At 47.5% G+C, this 22,656-nt stretch overlaps 1 protein-coding gene across 1 annotated transcript in view; it reads left to right on the top strand.

The window, feature by feature from the left end:
* DGAT1 (diacylglycerol O-acyltransferase 1) overlaps positions 1 to 22,656 on the top strand; it is a 1,493,476-nt gene that overhangs the window by 450,647 nt on the left and 1,020,173 nt on the right. Inside the window, exon 5 of the mRNA XM_069621909.1 lies at positions 11,015 to 11,067. Within this exon, the coding sequence (XP_069478010.1) occupies positions 11,015 to 11,067 (53 nt within the window). The remainder of the gene's footprint in view (positions 1 to 11,014; positions 11,068 to 22,656) is intronic.

Raw genomic sequence — 22,656 nt, 5'->3', positions numbered from 1 at the left:
ATGTGGCTGCGCGCAGGCTGTGTCCGAGAAGACTTTCATTTCTCTGCCCCTAAGGAAGGATGCTATCCAGGCGGTGGCTTCTGCTGAGAAGTTGCCCGCTGTAGAGGTGGTGACAGAGGGTGTCATGCTTGACCATGTCAAATACTGCCAAGAGGTTGAGTAGAAGTAGGAGAGCTGGTTTGCCTACATGCCTTAGGTCATCGATTTGGTTCTTAAGGTCCAGTAGTGCTGTTTCTTTGCCATGGTTTGGGCGGAAGCCAGATTGCCGGAGACCAAGTAGGTGATGAGCTTACTTGAGAAGGAAGGGAACTGTTGTGGTGGGCCTATAGTTCCCTGGTACCCTGGGGTCTAGTGCAGGTTTTTTCAGTAATGGGCGGACCCAAGCTTCTTTGAGGCAGGATGGCACTTGGTTGGAATTGAACGAGGCGTTGATGAAGGCTGTGAAGAACGGTACCAGTGAGGGGGCGCTGTCATAGATGAGCTGGGCTGGACATGAGTCGCCTTTGCAATTGGAGGGTTTGATGGAGTTGAGTATGGTTAGGACTTCCTCTTCTGTCATCTCCTGGAATGAGAAGGCTGGGATTCCGGATGGGGCGGTGTTCTGGTGTAGGTTGGATAGTTGTTGCGATAGGGCTTTTTGGTGACTGATTTTTTCTTGCAGAGTATTCAGTTTGTTGAGCATGGCTTCTTGGATGTCGTTACACCATTCTTTGTCTTTATTCAAGGGGTTTGAGGGGGGAGTCGGGGACTCCAATTCTCTGAAGATTGCGAAGATTTCCCTGGATCCTGATTTAGCATTGGCGATCCTGGTATTGAAGGAGTTGGCTTTGGCAGCAATGATGGCAGATTTGTATTGTTTGGCGATGTCTTTAAAAGCTTGTCTAGTGATGTCATTGGGGTTAGTTTGCCAGGCTGTGAGAGCCAATCGTTTTTGTGAGCGTAGTTTCAGGAGATCCTGAGTGAACCAAGAGTTGGTTTATTTTGGTGGGTTTAGCTTTCCTGTGTGCCAAGGGAGCAATGGTGTCTATGGCCTTGGTAATAATGGCATTGTAGGTTGCTGCAAGAGTGTCCGGGTTGTTGGAGAAAGGGTGTTTGAGTTCTCGAACCAAGAGGTGGGGAAGTAGTCTTTCCTTGGTTAGTTGCTTGGCACTCCTGGTGAGGGCGGGCAGCAGAGCACCGTGAGCGGTGGGTGGCGTTCTGGAATAGTTGATATTGAAGTGGATAATGGAATGGTCCGACCAGGGAATGGGAGAGATGATGGGCGTTCATACCTGACAGTTGTGTTGGGCGATCCAATCCAGGATGCGGCCTTTGTTGTGTTCTTCTTGTTTGAATCCAAGTGTTGCGAGGGCATTGTTGAACGGAGCGGCATTCCTTTCTGAAGGGTCGTTGAGCCCGAGGTTCATGTCACCCAGGAGGATGGACATGGTGGTTTTCTTGAGGTTGTTGCTGATGGTGTGTAGGAGCGCTTCCTGAAATTCTCCCGCTGGTCCTGGTGGGTGGTATGTGAGGTGTGCGGTGATGGTGCAGCTTGGTGAGGGGTTGATTTAGACGAGCATGTAGTCACAACTGTGCGCGGGGTCTCCTTGGATCCTTCTGATGGGGATTGACTGTTTAGCTATCAATGCAGCCCCCCACCCCCCTTTTTGCGTATTGCGGTCTTGCCTGAAAATTGTGTAACCATCGGGCAGGGCAATGGCTAGAGCTGGGCCTGCGGCTTCATGGAGCCATGTTTCGCAAATAAATAGTAGATCAAGGTTGGAGTTGCAGAGGAGGTCGTGGATATCTAAGGTGTGTGCCAGGAGGGAGCGCGCATTGATGAGGGCGCGTTTGAGTGTTGGTTTGCTTGGGGGTCAATTCGCTGGCAGAGGCGGGAGCGCAATCAACAATAGCATCAGTGGCAGCAGCAGAGGCAGTGCTGGGCGCACCTAAATCAAGTGGTTAACACTTAGCAAATGGTATAGCAATAGCAGCAGTGGCCGTGGCTGTAGCATACATAACAGGTGGGCTGGTGTATGCACCACGCCTTGTGTTGCATTCAGTGGTGGCAGTACATATGGTCATGTAGTGCCTTGCGTTCATATTGCAAATGGCACTAGCAGATACAGCAGCAGTGGTCTTGGCGGCAGCAGGTACAGTTTTGGCCAAGATGGGGGTAGTGGGTTCCTTAGTGGGGGCATGGTTGATGCCTACTTGGCGTTGCGTGCATGGAGGAGGATACAGGATGGCAGTACTGGGACGGTGACCACCAGAGGATGGTTGGGACATGCAGAGCAGCTGAGGGGAGTGATATCATTGTGCAGAGGTGTTCGTTTCTGCAGAGGTGGGAAAGGGGGGTGGCATGCGGGACTGCTGTACGGGCTCATAGGCATAATAGCCTGCTTGTTAGCGGTGCGGTGGTCCAAATAATGGGGGTGGGGAGGGTCTTACCTTTTAGTCTGCACCCGCACCTTCGATCAGACGAGAGCTCTGGATGTGGCCTTTTCCCTGAGTCTTCGCCCTGTGGCTTCGCCTGTCGGTCGCCTCCACCTACTTTTAAAGCAGTAGGGGAGGGGTTGGCAGGCTCCACGGGCCTATTGGATGCTCGGGCCGCGGCGGTGATGATGCGACAGGCATTTGTTGTTGTTGGTTGCTATGGCCGCGCAGGCGGCCATTTTGGAGGGGCCGAGCTCCTCGTGGTTTGCAGCAAGTGCTGTGGGTGCAGATGCACGGCTGTTGGGGCGAATGCACTCCGGTGCTATTTCGGATGCTGGTGGAGGGGGATCTTTGCAGGGCTTTTTTTCACTCCCCTACCTCTTATGGCAAGAAACAATGATGTTTTAGTCAAGGACCACATTTCTCCTATGGGGGGGGGGGGCGGCTGGCTCTTTTTTTGTAAGCAACTGGAAGCATTTATTCTCAAATCCATGGGTTCTGTCAGTAGTCTCCACAGGGTTCAGTCACCCCCTTCCTTCCTAGTTGCAGGTCGGTGCTTCTGCGGCAGTTACTGCTTATTGGACATGCAGGCGTTGGAACTGGTGCCTCCTCCAGACTTTATTCCAGCATTTTGGCAGTGCCCAAGAACAACCAGGCGCACCTAAGGGTTGTCCTGGACCTTTCGCTTTTCAACTTGTCTTTACCACTCAAACGCTTCAAGATAGTCACTCCTGCTCACATAGCGCTGTCGCTGTGCGCCGAGTACTGGATGTGTTCCTTTGACTTCAAAGATGTGTACGTACACGTCCCCATCTTCCAACCATTTCATAACCGGAAATTACTGCAGTTTGCGATTATGTTGCAACACTTCTAATACAGAGAGCTGCAGTTTGTCCTCAATTCAGACCTTTGTGTTCACAAAGCTTATGAACATGGTGGTTGGCCTTATTCACTTGGCGGGCCACCACCTATACCATTATCTGGACAACTGGCTTGTGAGGGACAGCGCTCCGGGAGTGGCTAGCCACTCCTGCCAGCAACTTGCAGATGTACTTCATCAATTGGGGTTTTCCCTCAACCAGCGGAAGTTGCAGTTAAACCCCTCCCAGGACCTAGGTGGAACATGCCTATCAGAGGGTTTTCCCACAGCAGACAGGCTACGATCGCTCCAGAGGGCGATTCGTCAGTTTGTGACCAACGGGATCACCTCAGCGTGGTGGTTCCAGCACCAGCTCTGCCTCATGCATGCTCATGGTGCGGCACGCCAGACTCGAGACTCCTCCATGGTGGGATTTCCTGCCTGTCATCAGGGGGAATGTGTTTCTGGTCAGGACAGGATTGACAATGCGTCGACAATGTTCTATTTGAAACCAGTTGCGGGGAGGGGGGGCGGTCTCCCATCCTTTGCACGGAAGCAGTGTCCATTTGGGAGTGGCTGTTGTTGCGGGGGGGGTGGGTTGTCTTTTTCTGCTCACCTGGCTCGGTCAAACATCCAGGTGGATACTTGCCGCACTTAGTTGGTGGCCGTTGGGGTGTAAAAAATCTCACTGGATCAGACTTTCTCAGCGGCCAACCCGGGGGTGAAGGCCAACCTCAAGGGCTTGTCTAGACTGTTACCACCTGTGCATAGGCCCCATCCCATCTGGGACCTGAATGTGATTCTTGTCGCTTTACAGTGCAGACCCTTTGAACCCATGGCATCAGTCGACATCAGATGGGTGACTCTCAAGGTGGTCCTGCTCGTGGCGCTCACCTCCGCGTGTACAGTTGGCGAGCTGCAGGCGCTGTTGTCGAAAGGGTTCACATGACCTCTTGCACACTCATTCAAACTTCTTGCCCAAGGTGGTCTCCCCATTCCACACAAACCAGGAAATCTGCTTGCCTGTGTTGCCTAATCCACAATCAAAGGCGGAGAGGACTCTGCACTCACTGGATCTGCGTAGTGCTCCTGGACAAGATCTTTCCAGATCGGAAACGTTACGCTGTTCGTCTATTTTGGGGCGCAGCTCCCAGTCCTCCAAGGCCTCATCGTCCGTTGGCTGGTCCAGGACATTTCACAAGCTTAAGTGACTTTGGGGAAGACCGTGCCGGCAGGGAGGCACGCTGATGCGGTCATGGCCAAAGCTACTGCTGGCGCCTTTCAGAGGCATGCATCTTGGGAAGTCCAAAGTAAGGCGGCTATCTGGGCCATTCCATCCACATCTGTAAACACTAATCACTGGATACCAGTTTCAGGTGGGATGCAGAGTTTGGCCAGTTTCGAGGAACTTTTTTGCTTCTTCCTAGTATGAGGCACGTGGTTAATGCTCCACCGAGTTGTCTTGTTTCTATGGAATCGCCCACGAGAATGGAGGAAAGGGGACTGGGTGTATGACTAAGAAACGTTACTCACCGTAGTGACTAGAGTACTCGTTGTCATTGGTTCCATTTCCTCAATACTTCAACCCACATTCCCCTGCTAGTTTGCCAGTGGCTAAACATGTCAGTACAGCCAAGTATTAGTCCAATATGTCAAAAGGGGGCTGAGGTGAGGCACGAGAGGGCAAGTGTTACTAAACCCGGGGCTGCGCCCTATACTAAATTTAAATGGGTAGCTCACATTTTTCACTGTCAAAGGTTCTGGTACCGTCCCCATGTTGGACACCCTTGAGGATGGAGGAAAGGTGACTTAGCACTAGGGGTACTCTAGTCACTATGGTGGGGAACTTTTTAATTTTTGAAAAATGTAAATCTTTGTTTTTGCCTAAAGAAATGTTCTTACTCTGTAAAAAAAAAAAAAAAAAACATTTTTTTAATACAATACCCTTTCCTGAAATACTTATCTGGAGTCTCGTTTGTGTTTCACCTGGTCAGAGGAGAACCCAAATGAACCAAGAAAAAGGTTATTTTTTCTATTTTATTTGTAAAAATTGGGTTCAATATCTTGGTTCTGGTTCATTCTCTTAGAAGTTAATTTGGTAGATGTTTTATATCAGCACTGCAGAGGAAATGTAGGAACAGACAACACATGACACTCAAATCCTAGCCCTGTTACTACCAGCGCCAGTACACAACTTGTATAGATTCTGTAAGATGTTTAGTGGATTCCATTATAGGTATTTCTTTGAAAAGCATCTGGAAAGAGGACGCCTCTTTCATCCTCAACAGAAAAACCATCATAAAAATCTTGCATCTGGTTCCAGCACTAAATACTTTATCCACAGAAGATCTTACAATTGTGGAATTTCAGGACAAAATGAGTTGACAGTGTTTATTTACACATACAGTCCGAAATCATAAAATCCGCCTTAACAAAGGCTAAAAACAAACTGAGCTCTAGGATACGATCTCACAGATTACATAAGCAATGAAGGCCGCAAACTCAAAGAACATTAATTAGATCGCTCGGAGAGACGCTCTCGAGTCAAAAAGAGGAAAGTCCATGGCACCAACGGTTCCACATACTTGAACGATCGGGCCTCGTCATCCTCAAAGGCGCTATCCAAGATCCACCTCGCGGAAACAGAACGAGGGCCACTGTCCAAGCTCCTTAGAATTGGAAAGAGTCCTGCCAGGCCCTCAGAAAAACTGGAACATCACCATCGAACAAGAAATCCCAACTAAAGGAAAAGAGAAGTCAACCGATGACAGAAGCATCCTAGCCCCAAGGAAGACCCAAAACGTTGGGCCTGGTTGCCCAAAGCCCTGTCAATAAAACAAAGATCCTAGCAATCAAACATAAGGCAATTAAATAAGGATGCCTCTGGTCAGTCACCAAATACGAAACCGACTACCAATCTAACTTTGGGTTCCTGGAATACCCAAGGTTTTACTCACCTGACGTACTCTTCTGATGTAAACCTCGGATCATCAGACATCTGGTGTTTTCAAGAAACTTGGATCCAAAACAAACCAATGATAGAGAGCTATGCAATCATTTCTTCCTCAGCCCTGATAGGAGCCTCAGGCAGACAGAGGGCCGGACTACTGATCGCTCTGCGCATTGGATCCAACTTTCAGTTCCTCAAAGTAATAAAGGAGGAGCCGCACATCTTGGCAGCATTGATCCAACGAGGCTACAGCCAACAAGACTCAGGTAAACAAAAGAAAACTACATACTTACTAGTAAACCTGTACTGGAACCCCAAAGAATGTGCAACAGAGCACTTTCTATTGAAAATCGAAAATATTCTGAAGGATGCTCTATCAAACGACCTAATTGATGGCACAATCATTTGCGGCGATTTAAATATCAAGATCATGGACAATGAATCGGAAAACGCCCAATCAAAACCAAACATCTTACAATTGCCAGAAAACTCCCTAGAAAGAGGAAAGAAATGGGCGAACCTGATGGACTACTTTGACCTTCATAACGCCCACTTCTTGGGCAAAGTTCCTCACCCGGTCCTCCCCACTTGGGAGTTAGCAGGAAGGCACGCTACCCTAGACCACGTCTATATTTCTAGAAACCTCTTGCCGCAGGTCACAGCTTTCGAGATCATTAGAACACGCAACAGTGACCATAATCTCCTGAAAATGACGTGGACAGCTCCCAGTCTCGATGTCCATGAAAGTTCGACCGCCCTGAGAACGACCTACTCCAACTCCACATGTTTAAGGGTGAAAGGCTCAATCATTACGACACTAATTACAAATTACAATTTACCGTCAAGAAAAAGCTCTGGACAACGCAAAAGAGGCAGGCAGGCTCACGGACTACTGCCCGCTACTACAACCATACCAGATTTGAAAAACTAGTAACCGAAACAAAGTGAAGACTCACCACCACAACAACTTGACACTTGGAGAAAAAAGGCTGGAGATGAGATGAGACGAGCCACAAGAAAAGCCAGACGTTTTCCTTCAACCACTAACGGAGAAACAGCTCGGACCGTCACAAACTCTTACAAAAACTGGCTAAAAGGCTTTAAACTCCAGCTATATCAAGATGACTCTAGCAAATGCTGCGAGAACTGGCTGGCAAGCAAACGAAGGCTTTTTGGTCATTGATTAACTCAAAAAATTCATCAAGTGAGGATGCTTTATCATCCAGCGTTCCAGAAGAGGCCTGGATCGCTCACTTTTCTGCCCTCTTCGGCCCACCCGATAAGGGGATGGAACCTGGTAAACACCAAAGTACCCGTTGGGACATTGATCCTGACCCAGCTTGCATCGAATCCAAAATCAAGAAATTATCATTGCGAGCGGCCCTGATGGCCTGTCAAACATGGACTTAAAATCAAATCCGGCAAGCTGGTCTATCCTGATAGCTGAAATCTTTGAATCGTGCATGGCAACTAGATCCATTCCGATGTCGTGGAAGACCGCAAACGTCGTGCCAATTTACAAGTCAGGTGACAGACGCGATCCGAACAACTATTGCCCGATAGCACTCCTTGACTGCATCGGAAAACTTTTTGGATCCTTCCTACTCGAAAGCTTCAAAACCTGGGTGTCCTCTTCAGAAGGGTGGGACAATTTCCAAACTGGCTTCAGAAAAAACCGCAGTACCATGGCAAACATATTCACCATCAACATCCTCAAGGCCAGAGTCTAGGAAGGGGCTCCTCCCCTGTGCCTGGCTTTTATCGACATGTCCAAAGCATTCGATAAAGTAAACGGAGAAGCTATGGACAAAACTTACTAACTGGAACTGTTCCCCCTCCTTTCCTATTCAAGAAGTTTACTCTGAAACATCTGAGAGTGCGACTTAATGGCACAGGGCTACTCTCCTCTTCAATTGGTACAACCTGTGGAGTAAAGGAGGGATATCCCCTGGCACCGGCACTTTACAATGCCTACACTGACGACTACCAACACGCTGAAAGGAATGTAAAAGCTTTCCCCCCTTCTTTAGGGTCTGAAAACGTCAGCAGGCTGCTTTATGCAGACGATATCATCTTAATCGACCAAACGAAGATAGGGCTCCAGCGAAAACTGGACAATTTGATGGAATACCTGCAAAACAAAGACCTGGAAAGCAACGCCTTGAAAACTAAAGTGATGCGACTGACAAAAGCGGCCAAACGAAAATCTCCAGAGGCATGGTTCTTCAATAACATCTGCCTCGAAGAGGTGGAATCTTTTAGATACGTGGGCACCATGTTTAGCAACAAAATGAATGAGCAACCAATGCTAAACCTCCTGATCAACAAAAACAAAACCTTGACAAATCAACTGATCACAATGGACAAAAAATGTGGTCGCTTTTCAGTTAAGGCGGCAACCAACTTTTACAGGATGAAAGCGGTTCCAGCGCTTACTTATGGCGTGGCAGCCATGTTTGGCATTTCAGATTCTATTTGGCTGATGTTGGAGGGTTCCCTTTGGAAAAAAGTCCTCAGACTACCAACCTCTACCCCAATAACTCTGATAAGAGGAGAACTCGGTCTTACCTCACTCGAAGGCACAGTATCCCTTAACAGCTTGATGTACAGAGAAGTGAGTTCATCCGTGGAGAAAATCTACACACTGATCCAAGAAGAAATCGAGAAAGGTTCAAACAAAATGCTCAAAAGCTGGATAGATAAAAACCAAACTCTCCTAAAATCAATAGGTAGTTCAGAGAACGACCTGCTGGTCAATCCGGTAAAAACTGCAAAAAAATTGAAAGAAGCAGACTGGTGCAAGACCCAGCCGAAAGCACTGAATTACAAATCTGCGGCCCATCTCCCACCTTTTGCCCAAAAAATAAACGAGCCCATCAGCTACCTATTGAAATTTCCTTATAAGACCTTTCGCTTGACTTTCTTGAGAGCAAGACTGAACATCCTAAAAACTAATGAGGTCTTGAAAACCAGAGGCAAATCCGCGTCGGACTCCTGTCGTTTCTGCCTGAATCAAACGAGAGCCTAAAACACCTGATTCTCCATTGCCCAGGTACCACTGGCAACAGAGAAACCCATCTAGGTCACCTCTATTCAAAATTCTCAAACTGGATGAGGACTACTGGTGGTCATACTTGATGAATGGGCTAAATCGAAGACCAGTAATCGCTGTGGTAAACTTTTTGCACAGTTTGAACTTGGACGTTATTTATCAATGATCAGAAAGACCTGGAAAGGACTTAGCCCTCTGATGAGCAACTGGAAAACTAACTCGGGAAAAAAAAGGATTTTCTTCTTCTTTTTGTAAAAACTGTTAATTCACGTAACACAATAAAAATAAAAAAAAATTAAAAAATGGGTATCGCTAAGGTGCATCTGCTGATCTAACACGCCTGATATGCAGTCCTGCCTTGCAATTCCTGGACACGGAACAGGCTCTATTTGGAATTGGAACTCTAATTTATTTAAATCAAACCAAGTTCTCCCCAAACATATGCTGAGGAAGAATTGGCCTGCCTGTGAAAATCTCACTAGAATGCAGTGCACAGATGCAGCTAATCCATGAATTAAGTAATTGGGTTTCTGAATAGCTACCTCTCATAAGACAATGCAACTTCTAAATGGCACAAGAGAAGGCCATAATTATGTCAGTTTATTGGCTAGTGTCCAATGCCATTTCCTTTTAATAATTGACAGATTATTGAAACATTTTATTTTCTCACATCAATCACAGGTATTGGTACCAGGAAAAGGTTACATAGAACAATGCATATGCCCTATATTGCTCATTAGCAAAGTGCTCCCATGTACAATGTGGTGTGATTTGGTTTCTAGCATATGCATGTAAATGAAATACATGGTCCTCTGCGTTGATCCCAAACTTCAGACTTGTGCATGGAAACTGTGCTATCAATTTAGAATGCACCGAATATTGATTTAGCCACACTATAGGCCTGATTCACAGAGCGTTTTCCTATGGGATTACGCCACTATAAAACACCTCTGACTCAGGCCCTATGTATCAACTCAAGAGCATGATTTTCTGAAGGGACTAGTGTCCACCCGGGTGATTTGGGTGTATCTAATTGGGGCTTCATTCAGTGTTACTGTTAATTTGGAATTGCATCTTTTCTAAGCTCCATTTTATCCCAATATGTTTTTATTAAAAAATATCTATGGCTTTCACGGGTCAGAAATTATCAACCAATCATGGACATGTGAATTCTGTACACCCTTTTACAAATCCAGTGTTGGGCTACACCTGTGCAAACCGCAAAGTGTAGTTCATTTAGCTATAGTTCACTTTCTATGTTGGGAAATGCTATCTGGTCCAAGCTGCGCCCACAGCACAGAGAAAGGCAGAACACTACGATTTGTAATTATTTAAATGTAAATAGCACTCCGGTTTGAATATAGTGAAAGCAGGATACATTGCACACTAACAAAGCTACAACATCCTATTTCAATTCTGTTGGTGATAGTGCATCAACAAGCACGTTTTTAGACCAGCGTCGGGATTTTATTCTAAGGTCTTGAATCAAGGTTGAGGGATGTACTTGCTGGAGAACTACTGTAACAGGCAAGTATTTTTTCTTTACCCATGGGTGCCATTGAAGACATGTAAACGAGCCATGGGACAGGTCACTAGACATGAACCTATATTTTTGCGAATCTTCTAGTGAGGTTGGTTTACTTCCAAGTAATTTGTAATATTAAGCAATTTCCATGTAGTGAGACTTTGTCCAAAAATGCAATATATAGCATTAATTGAATTTGGTTTATTTTTCTAGTGTCGAACGTCTTTGTTGTAGCTACTCTATACACAGAAAGGAAACTGGCAACGGTAAGCTTCATTTTTATTGGTAACTATATACTCTGAAGTAAATGTATATAGCACTGTCAACATATCTTAAATGTGAGGAGAATGCATGCCTTACATGACTGGTTTTACTTCACCTTGGACTGACATGTTTCAAAGCATCACAAACGCCATCACACTGCCTGCAAGTAAACTGACTATATTTGTAAGGGTATTGCTGGGCAGAGTCCTATGCAGTTCCCTTAGGGAGCACTACAGAATTTTTATTTTTTTATTTTAAACTTTTCTTTATTGGCAAGAAACAGCCGCAGGCACAAAACACAGTACATCGGCAATTAGCATTTCACAATTAAATTTAACAATGCACGAAATGTGAAGGGGCATACTGGTGAGGGGGCGAGTTAAATCGAGCAGGTCTGCACAAGGTCCAGGTTATGTTTCCGCCTGTACCGCATGCGGGGGCGAGGATAGCAGTTCTAAGTCAACTTTATTATTCAGATAGCTACAGAAATCTGTCCGCACATTTTTGGGGCGGGAATTCGTAGGTAAGGAGTTCATGTAGTCTTCCCCACACATTTGCGTCCAAGTGAGGGCCTTTAACCACATCTCAAATGAAGGGGGGGGGGGAGCGGCGTTGCCAGCATTGTAAAATGCATCTTTTTGCCACCATGGCCCTGACGTTTAAACACTTGGCTACTTTCTTAGCCCAGCCCCCCCCCCCCCCAGAGCCCAAACAGCACAGCAAGGGGATCAGGACCAATCTGGAACCCTATTTCCGAGAGGTCCTCCAACACTGCCTCCTAGAACGAGGCCAATGCCCTACAGGACCAGAACATGTGGGTATGGTCAGCTTCTTCAGAGCTGCACCTCGGGCATACGTGGGGTTGGTGGTGTGCAAATTTCCCCACCCTGTGGGGGTGTAATATAGGCGGTTAAGGAGCTTATATTGCATGCATCTTAGGCTGGAGTTGAGGGAGACCTTGCGTGTATGTAAGCACATTTTGATCCACATGGCATCAGTAATCACCAATCCCAGTTCATTGCTCCATGTGTCCCGCAGTTTGTGGGGTGGATCTGCTGATTTTGCCATCAGCATTTTGTATAAGGTGGATGTTATGCCCTTACCTCTGGCGGACTTAGATATATAGCAGATCTCGGGAGATTCAGGGGTTTGTCTGGGTATGAGGGCCACATGGCCCGAACTGCCGCTCTTAATCTATAATATTGTAATAGCTCCAGAGCTGATCTCGAGTGTCCCGGTCGCTATGTCTGCGGAGTAATTTCCCTTCTGGGAATAGGTCAGAGCGGCCGATACCTTAAGTCTAGCCAGTGTCGCATGAGGAGTTTGTCCTGTGTGTGGGGCGAGGCCCAGAAATAGCCAAATGTGTAACCACTTATAATATGGGTGAAGTTCGGGGTGGGATTACAGGATTAATCTCCATGCCATGATCGTGGTGGCTAAGGGATCAGCCGGGGCATCAGTTTGGTATGAGTGATAAAGGATCAGGGACATAATTTTCACCTCCTCACTTGAAAGGATCTCCAGTTTTACGTCGGGGCGGGGGGGTCTAGGTGTTTATACCAGTGTGTAGCATGCTGGGCTTGTGCAGCGATCCAATATCTGGTGAGATCCAAGGCATTGAAGCCACCTTTCTCATGGGGTACAGTCATGTGTTACCACTTGTTGCGAACAGCACCGGAGTGCCACAGGAATTGAGCGCACAGAGTGCAGGTTTGTGAAATACTGCTTCCCGGGCCAGATAGGGACATTTGCGAATATGTAGAGGAGCTTTGGGACTATTATCTTGATTAGAGGCAGCCTGTCAGATAAGGGTAACGGGAGGTTACGCAACCTAGACATCTTGAACTCCGCATGTTGCGCGGTAGCAGTGTAGTTGTCAGCCAGTAGCGAGGACCTTAATAGGGATACCTGGACCTTGAGATATGTGATGCATCCTGGAGCCCAAGAAGTGGGAATTTGCATGTCGGTTGAGGGGGTTGTAGCAGTAAGGGGGAATATCTTGGACTTGGTGTAGTTTATGGTAAAGCCCGAAAATGTGCCAATTTTTGTTATATCGCGGATGATTGGGTCTAGATGGACAGAAGGGTCCCTGATGTATAGGAGTACATCATCCGCGTATAGCGATATTATTTCGGGTGTGTCGCACAATCGTATCCGATTGTGGGTATGTTTGTCCCTCATACTGTCTGCCATGGGCTCAATGGCTAACGCAAATAATATGGGGAGAATGGGCAGCCTTGGCGCATTCCCCTGTGGAGCGTGAAGGGAGACTACGTAAGGGAGTTAATTATAACTCTGGCCACAGGGTTTGTATACAACAGTTTGATGTAGGATAGCATGTGTGGACCGATTCCCATTTTTTGCAGTACCGCCCACATATATTGCCAGGAGACCATGTCAAATGCTTTTTCGGCATCTAGTATGACCGAAACCGCGTTAGCTTTAGGATCGATTCTGGACATGACGTTAAACAGCCGGCGAATGTTTAGGGCAGTAGAGCGGGCAGTATCGAAGCCACTTTGGTTTGAGTGGACCAAGGTGTCATTATGGGGAGGAATCTGTTAGCGATTACCTTGGCAAATATTTTGGTGTCTGTGTTTAGAAGTGACAGGGGTCTATAGGAGCCACATTCGTCCATGGGCTTGCCCGGTTTAGGGAGCACCGTTATAATGGCTTCGCGTAGAGACTGGGGTAGGGTGGCTAGGCGGAGCAATTCGGTCCAGGCTTCGTGTAGGCACGGGGTCAAGAGGGCGACATGTTCCTGTTAAAATTCGGAGGTGAGGCCGTCTGGACCGGGAGCCATGCCCTTTGGTCGGGCTGAAATTACCTCCGTTATCTCCTCGAGGGTGATGGGGGCTTCCAGCTGCTCTTTGGTGGCACAGGAGATACAAGTCAAGCAGGAGATTCATGTCTTGGGGGTTATGCTCGCGCTGTGGACCATAAAGGGCTGCGTAGAATTCCGCAAATGTCTCCAGGATGAGCTGGTCAAACCAGTGTTGGATACCTCCCTCATCCTTGATGCTATCCATTCTTGTTCTATCCCCCCTCAATTCAGCCAGCCTGGCCAGAGTACGGCCTGGTCTTCCACCTCGCCGTATTTCCGCGCTGCCATGGGCCAGGCGTAATATTGTACCTCCCTGAGGGAATGTGACTCGAAACATGCCAGTTCTGACCTTATCTATGCCAGTTTGGTTGGGGAGGGGGCAGAGGTGTATTCCCGCTGTAGTTCCTTGAATTTAGTCTCGGAGCGTTGTAGGGAGTTCTTTATATCTTTTAGGACCCCAGCTTCCCTAGAGATGCACATACCTCTGATAAAAACCTTGAATGCCTCCCACCGGGTCCCATATGGTGTGACATGGCGCTTGTTGCATTCAAAAAATGTGTTAATATCTGCCAGGATGTCAGCCTTCAAGACTGTCATGTAGTGCCTCTGATTTGAAACGCCAGGTGGAGTGGTGAGGAAGGGCGGGTCGCAGTGTGATCGCCAGCGTCACTGGGGAGTGATCCGAGAGCGTGCGTGCTAGTATCTGTGTGTCCGATGTTTTCCCCATTAGCCCGGCTGATATGAGGAATAGGTCAATTTTGGAATGGCTATCATGTACGGAGGACTAAAATGTGTAGTCGCTGGTGAGTGGGTGGAGTGTTCTCCAGGCGTCGCACAAGCCAAGTGTGGCTATGTGTGTATGGAGTCGGTGGGCGGCTCGGGACGTAGCTTTGCTGGCGGTGCCCGATCTGTCCAGGTCGTTATCTAAGATCAAGTTCATGTCCCCCACCCTCATGTATCTCATGAGTAGGGTGGTTACTTTGTCGAAGAATTCAGGGGCATCTGTATTTGGGGCATATGTATTCACTAGTAGACACTCTGTTAGCTAATAGGCAGTGGAGGATCACGTATCTACCCCCGGGTAAGTGTAGCTTGTGCGCAAAGAGACCTCCACTGACTTGTGGATCAGGGTCAGGACTCCCCTGGACTGGGAGGAGTATCTGGTGTAAAACCTGTTGGCGCCCCATGTCGGTGCCAAGGATGATGAGAGGTGGGCAAGGGTGTGCGTTTCTTGTAGGAGAAGTACTTTAATCCTGTGCCTCTGGGCGTATGCGGTTATCCTCGGGGCTTCTGTGAAGTTGCTTAGGCCCCGGACATTCCACGACATTAGTCTAATGACCATGATACAGTATTATGGAACGTCCCAGCAGCACATGTCATCAATTATCGGCCATATATTAGCTGCCGATGCACTGCAGTACCCATTTGCACCTACAGCCACCGTTGTGCTGCCATTTTTAACGTAACATCCCCCAACTGTACCCCCACCACCCTCACTGCCCACCCCAATCCAGCAGTGTAATGGTACCCACCCAAAAACCGCACGCATGCGTGCCATACCCAACAAGGCAGCGCCTGCCCAACTGGGGCACAACCAATATTAACCTGCCAGAATTGGCATTGCAACTGCAGCGGGGGTCGCCACTGCCGTGTACCCAACTTAGCTAGTAGATTGGTGCAAGGAGCACCTTAGAGCATGCAGCGTTAATTGATAATTCAATTGCGAGGAAACCATTATGATAAATTGTGACTGGCAAAGGGTGACGGAATATGAAGGCCACGTGACTTGTAGTAGGGGCCTCAAGGGGAGCAAGGAGGCAATATCTGCTTATGTTGCAGTATAATGAGGCACGGCTGGTTTAACTGGATGCCGGCTTATCGAGAAGGGAGACTTGTCGATATACGTGGTGACACCCAAGGGGGCCCACCCAAGGTGGCCGGCACCCATCTCCTTAGTCGTAGTTTGTCTACCGGGTGGGAAAGTGGGATCTGTGATTCGATAAATTTCACTTCATCTGGGACCGTGAAGTATAGTTTATTGTGGTGGATGAATTTCAATCGTGCCGGGAAGAGCATTGCGTATTCGATTTTCCTTTCCCTAAGCATCTTCACACCGTTGAACTGCCTCCGCTCCATTTGGACCCCAATAGAGAAGGCCGGGAAAATTCGGATGATTTGTGACTCCAATCCCAGTTCTCCTTTCTCACGAGCCAGGCATAGTATGTGGTCCCTGTCCCTGTAGCTGAGGACCTTAGCGAAAATTGGTTTGGGGAAGTCGCCTGGCTTAGGGCGGGGAGCCAGTGCCCGGTGAGCGCGCTCAATCGTGAAGAACGGTAAAAACTGGGGGTTATCCAGGAGGTCCCTGAGGAGTTTTTCAACGGCCAGTTCCATTTTACCATTAAGGGCGGACTCTGAAACCCCCAAAATGCGGATGTTGTTCCTTCGGGATCTAGATTCTAAATCATTGCATTTCTCCTTAACTTGTTTCATATCCCGCACCAGATCAGAGACAGTGTTCTGTAGGGAATGCACCCCGTCCTCGTTGAGCCCGATTCTGGTCTCCGCCTCAGTTAGTCTAGTCCTGTGTTGGTTTTCATGGAGGCCACGTTTGCATTGATGTCTTCGAGCTTCTCTTGGAATGAGGCGAAGTTCTTTGCCATGGTCTCCATTGCTGTCAAGTTGGGCCGGAGGGAGGTGGGGGGGGGGGTCAGGTAGTGGATCCGCGTCGTCGTGGCTCGAAGCAGAGCCTCCCTGCTCAGGCTGGGAACAGTTTTGGCATACTTGTCCATCAGTCCCACTTTGTTGGCACCGCGTGATCTGTTTGACCTATTGCGGGAGAGTAGTGTAGTAGGCCGGAACCAACCACGGTGGGCCGTGAAGTTGGAGAGCGTTGGATCTTCTGGCGACACTTGTGTATAAACGGTAGGGCGAGAGGGCTCGCCGTCTCACCAGGGGGCAGATCAGAGGTGGAGGGGCCTAGCGTTAGATAGTTTACAGAGTTGCATTGCCATTAGGATGCCAGCTGTGTTGACAGGGATGGATCACCGCCACGGGTATCATGGGCAGGTGCCGAGGCGCAGGCAGGGAACAGGCCAGTCGGGGCGCAGTGTAGGGTGAGATGTGCTGCGTCACAATGTAGTTGCCTGTTGCAGCAGCTGGGGAGATCCACCGGTTGTCTGTCTCCGATGGTTGAAGTTAATATAGGCCAGGGCAGCACATTTGAGAAGGCAGGAGGATGCCATGGTGCGGGGCCCCCCCAGATGCTCCAGCAGCTTGCGGAATGAGGGAGTCAATCAGTCCCAGGTAGTGTAGCCAGAGAAGGTGGAGAGTACGCCACTGCACACTCTGAAGTGAGGTACCTGGTGCAGTACCTTGAATGTCGAGTTGTGGTCCGGAGAGAGTGGGCAGTTTGCGCTTCCAATGTGGCAAGCACATCCAGGGCGTGGAGACTGTGAGAGGACGACCACGCTGTAGGGCGCCCCTGATTTATGCTGGCGTTCAGGCCCAAAGCGGTCACCCCAACCAGGGGGGCCCTTGGGGAGTTGGGGCGGCGCAGGGGCGCTGGTAGAGCAGCAGAGAGCAGTCCGGCCTGCTAGTGCAGGGTTTTTGGGGCCAGTAGGAGTGGAGGCACGGGCCAGGCCCAGGAATGCTGAGGGGGGGTGAAGGGTGCTCTGCAAATAGCCCCCCTGCTCCTCACCTGCGGCAGGGATGGTGCGGGATCTTGTCATGTTGAGTGCTCCCAGCAGTCTTCGGATCCCACCTCGAGCAGCGGGGAGGAGGTGCCCGGGCATGCAGCCATTGGATCCGAGAACAGGCGAGGGGAATTGGCCTCCCGGCTCACGATGCCCCCGCCTTCCGGCCCGATCGGCACTGCGTAGGTAAAGCAGCAAGGTGGCAGGGCTGGGGGCCGGGGGCCGGGTTCATGTCGGGCAGCCGCAACTCCGTCGGCCGCTGCATCGGGGTATGGATGGCTGATGGCTTAGGCGGCTCCGGCCACGGAGTAAGCAGTGGTCCTGGGCGAGAGGGGGGGGGGCTGAGGGCGAAGTGGGGCCGTCCAGCAAAGCTGCAGAGCTCTGGCGTTCCGCTCTCAAGACGGGGCCAGGTCCTCAATGCGGGTGCTGTGACTTCGGCAGTGGGTGGGGGCTGGGCTTGCGACGCCAGTATGCGGCCCGGCAGAACACCAGAGTGAGGCGCTGGCGGGGAAACAGGAAAGTGGTCCCAATTTGGCCGTGGGGCACTGATTTTTCCTCTGACGGGTCTATCTGTAGTCCTGAATCTCCTACATCAGACGCTGGGTCCAGTCACTTGATTGTGAAATACTGCTTATGATGGCGGATGTGTAGCAGTTGGGCACAGAGCTCGAGGCTAGGCAGCCATCTTCCGGGCTGCTCAACAGTGCCCCTCGGAGCACTACAGAAGATTAGGACTACAGGTATATGCAATAAATCCCCTTTGGTATCAGTCTGTACCACACAGATTTAATTGGTAGCTGTGGCTGAGCAGTCACTCATCTCAAGAGGGAGATGAGCAGTATTCAGGATTTACACAATAGGACTACATTACTATGGAACAAGGAAACGCTGACCAAGGCTTTGTATCAAAAAGATTTATTTTACACACTCTTAAGTTCAACACACACATCACTATCATTAAAGCAAGTTAAAACAGTCAAGGAAAGTATACACAACTCCCTATTTAAATTGTAGACAAGTTTGAGCAACAGTGAAAACTGAGCAAAACGGCAGTGTAAACCGAGCAGAAATAGCACGCTAACAATTTCTTCAGAGGGAGGGAAAGGACAAGTCATACTGGGTTAGACTCCTAAACACACCAGCAACACGTCCCAATTGGATTGTGAACAAGTTAGGCAAGGCAGTACTTTAACAAAAGCAATACTTGGATGAAAACCGAGCAAAATGGCACTTCAGCAATCTTAAAGGGAAGAAAAGGTGGTTTATAAGAGTTTAGGTGCACCAACACATTTCTTGATGAAAAGCAATCTAGAGAAGGCAGTTGTATAATAGATTTAGCCAGAGTCAATAAGCCTGTTCCAGAGTCAGTGGCGCAGAGAGGAGGGCTTCTGTGCAGAAGCCTGCCAAAAGGACGAACAAAGGATCCACGACCTGGGTTAGGATTTCAGAGAAAGACGCGAGAAAGAAATATTATTAAAGTTCTGGCAAAAAAAAAAAAACACACAGGAGTAAAGTTAATAATAAAATAAACTGGCAGTATGTTAGAGGCTGTCAGTAAAAGTGGTAGGTAGCCTCGAACAATGGGAAAATCCCATAGGAAAATATTTGCGGTTGAATATTTTTGGTAGTAACCACTACCACTAGTCACAAACTTTAGAGAGGGGGACTGGACGTCACCCTCTCGAAAATGAACACCAGGGAAAAACTATTAACCCTTTACAGTACTTCCATAGTAAGATGGGTTGTACTGGTTTTGTTCATAACTATTGACTAGTAAAGCCAATGGGGACTTTACATGCCCTGGGAGACAGTAGTCCGTCCCAGGGTATGGAGTCTGTTTGGGGGTCACTATGACACCCCTGTGTTACTGTACTGAGGGTGCTGTGTAACACACATGTAAAAAGATGATACCTATGAGGGTGAGAAAAAACCCCATAAGCACCAAAATAGCCTGAAAAGCATATCAAAATACAACTAGGAGTGGGAAAAGAGTCTCACTCTTAAAAAAGATAAACCCTTGAAATCCAGCAAAACTGCTGGGGTCTCTATAGGTAAGGGAAATTGGCCTTCTAAGAGAATTCTCCCTAACAGGTATGTAGTTAAACATCTGGGCACTAGACTAGCCCCCAGATGGTGATTAATGTTCACAACTATCAACCTGCATGCAACTCCAGCTTCACCCAGAGGGAAGCTGATCTGTAAACCTGAAACCAATCATTCCACCATCCAGTACCCTCCGGATCCTGTTCTGGCGCAGTTTTAGCCCAGAGCATCACTGCGCATCAATGGTTGTCTGTGGTTATGCAGTAGTCGGTTTAAATTTCAGTTCTGCAGCTTGGGTCTGCTTTGTAAAATGTCAGCACCCTCATTGGCTTGGTTGCTCAGTGTCATTTCGAATTTAACTTTTGTTACATGGAAGTTAAACATGTAATGGAATCTAGTGTCTTATGTTGTCCTTATTTGGTAAGAGGTCTGCGAAGTGTCACAAGCCATAAGCAATTTCATGTGTACTGTTAAAGATATAGGTGGCTGGGGTAATAATTTATTCTTTTGTCCATGTAGCACTTCCTCCTTACAACTTGTAAGCAAGCCTGCTTCTTCAGTAAGCCAGACTGGAAAACTACTCCAAAGAATCTGCATGAAGCAGCATAAGAACTGTAGTACGCAACCCTCTTGAGTGCGCACCAGACTGCCACAAGTCCCTATGTAACGGGCCCAAGTGGACCAACAACTAGTTTGTGGTTTTCCACCTAGCAGTTGGGTTAGAGATCAGTTTTGCTTATTTTGTATTTGTGCAGTTTTCGTCTACATTTTGTTTATCTTCAAAAATACGTATTTTATTCTGGTGTTTGATGCCCTAGTCTCACCTTTTTTATATTTTCTAAATCAGAAGCTCTGATACTTGATTATTGTTTTTCTAAACAATATCTTCTTCATGGCCGCTAGCTTCACTGAGTTCTACTAGTCGCATGCCCCTTCTGAACTGCTGACCATTATAAAGCCTGTGTCCAATCCACAGGCAATATATTCCTGGTGCAGTCTTGGATGGCAATGTCCCACATGAGTTGTAGTCCACAACATGAGTGCCAAGTTGTAAACCTGAACACAAAAGCCCAAACAAACTTTGCCAATGCTTGCTTTTGTTGGTTTAGAAAAGCGGCAATGAGCTTTGGTTGCTGGGATGAAGTGGATTGTCATTGCCACTTTGTAGCAATTGTGATTAATAGTGATGCATTGATGCCCTTCATTTCTGAACAAATCTTCATTTTGATGGTTGTAGGAGTGTTTGCCTCTGGTGTCCGGAATCCAGCTAATGTGAATTAAACTTAAAGCCCCTCCCTTTAACCAACAGCAGCTTTTCGACTTTGCCTTTTGTGAAATGTATTTTGTGGCTTTTGTTTTGATGTCTTCAAGCCATTCAAATTCAGAAAACAAGACCGGTTGCAGCTTGCAGTAATGTATGTACACTTAAAGCAGCATTTACCATTGAGACGTGGTTGGGTGATGGGTTCTGTTCATTGACGCCCTAATTGAAGATAGTTTCTCCATATATCGAATTGTCCAGGATGGGTAAAATCTTTCCAGTGAGCAAAGCACATGTTCGGAACTGCTCGACAAACTTGTATTTTTTGCTAAATAAAAAATAATCTCAATGGTGGCTCTTATTGCGATATCTTTAAGGAAATGTGTACTACAGTTTATTACTTTTCTAAATGTACCTTTTTGAATTTTGGGGTTGTTGGATTTGGGGTGAAGACGCACCACTCGTATGGTGATGTTGGCCTCCTGCCGAAAGCTTGATACTGCCCGTGGAATGCTTCACCTGATCACCTGCAGTCCTGTATGTCAGCTGTCAACAGCTGGGGGATTTGAGGTGGAGATGGGAAGGCAGATGGAGTTTGAGCTGAGAAACTCTTTGGAATAAGGAGGTGGAGTTTGAGCTGAGAAACATACTATAGACGGTGTTCTCTCTTATGTAGGTCTCACCAATTCAGAATGTACTATGCATTCAAGAAGTACTGTGAAAGCATGACTGGATTAAGAAAAAGAATGATTAATAAGGAATTCTGCTCACCTTCACTGACGGTGATTTCCCACATCCAAAAAAGGAGTATATCAGAACAAATCCAAAAAACTGCTAATGAACCAAAAGCAAAAAAAACTAAATAAATGGCAATGTTGTAAAAGTACAATTTAATGGAATGTCACTCTCCTCCCACTCAGTGTGCCTGTGTCAAGGGCCTGCTGATAAACTCTGGTGCTTCCTCCCCCCGTTTAGTGGCAAAGAGCCACGTAGTTGGGAAATCCTAAACGGGGTATCAAATGTTTTGCATGCAGTATTGAAGATAGAAGCATTTGCCGTATTATCCACAGATCATCTATCTATTTTTTAATAACATACTCACAGATACTGTACAATGCCACCAACCAGAACCTGTATGATTGCCTGATTTAGGGTACTGATCATACCCTGAACATTGGCGTTCACAAAGGTCCAAAGGCCACACAAATTGGTATCCTCTCTAGTGAGATCTAGATGGAACTTGTTGAGGAAAATAAGGCTTTCAAAAAGAATGGCAAAACATGGAGGACTCACAAAGGTGACCAAAAGGGCTTTCTTCCTTACATAGACAAACATTTAGCAGTTAATGTACTTGGGGAAGCCCTTTTATAAAACTGGGAAAAGCATGATGATCCAGAATGACAAATTAAGTTACCTAAAAGAAATGTAAAAAAAATTATGCTAAACTTATGATTCGTGAAAATCTGTCATGATCTAAACATGTAAAAGCACATGTAAAAATGTCTCAAAGCAATGGCGCTATTTTGTATAATAGAGGGATTACCAATTGGGCATCTTCTGCAAGTCTCGAGGTTGAACTGTAGTGCACCACTGAGGCGTTCAGGAAGACTAACTTGTAGTAGGTATGTAGATCTCCCATCAAGTTGATCAAAACTCCAAGTGGCAACAATGCGCGGTACAAGTCTCACTAACAATGGTGATGAGCACTCGGGCTTCAGTTTTATGAGAGGACTGTTACACGGTACGGCTAGTTGTAATAATGGGGAAGATC

This window comes from Ambystoma mexicanum, chromosome 5q (genome assembly GCF_040938575.1).
Source record: "Ambystoma mexicanum isolate Mex_15411 chromosome 5q, UKY_AmexF1_1, whole genome shotgun sequence".
Lineage (NCBI taxonomy): Eukaryota > Metazoa > Chordata > Amphibia > Caudata > Ambystomatidae > Ambystoma > Ambystoma mexicanum.
This window is presented reverse-complemented; position numbering and strand designations above follow the sequence as displayed.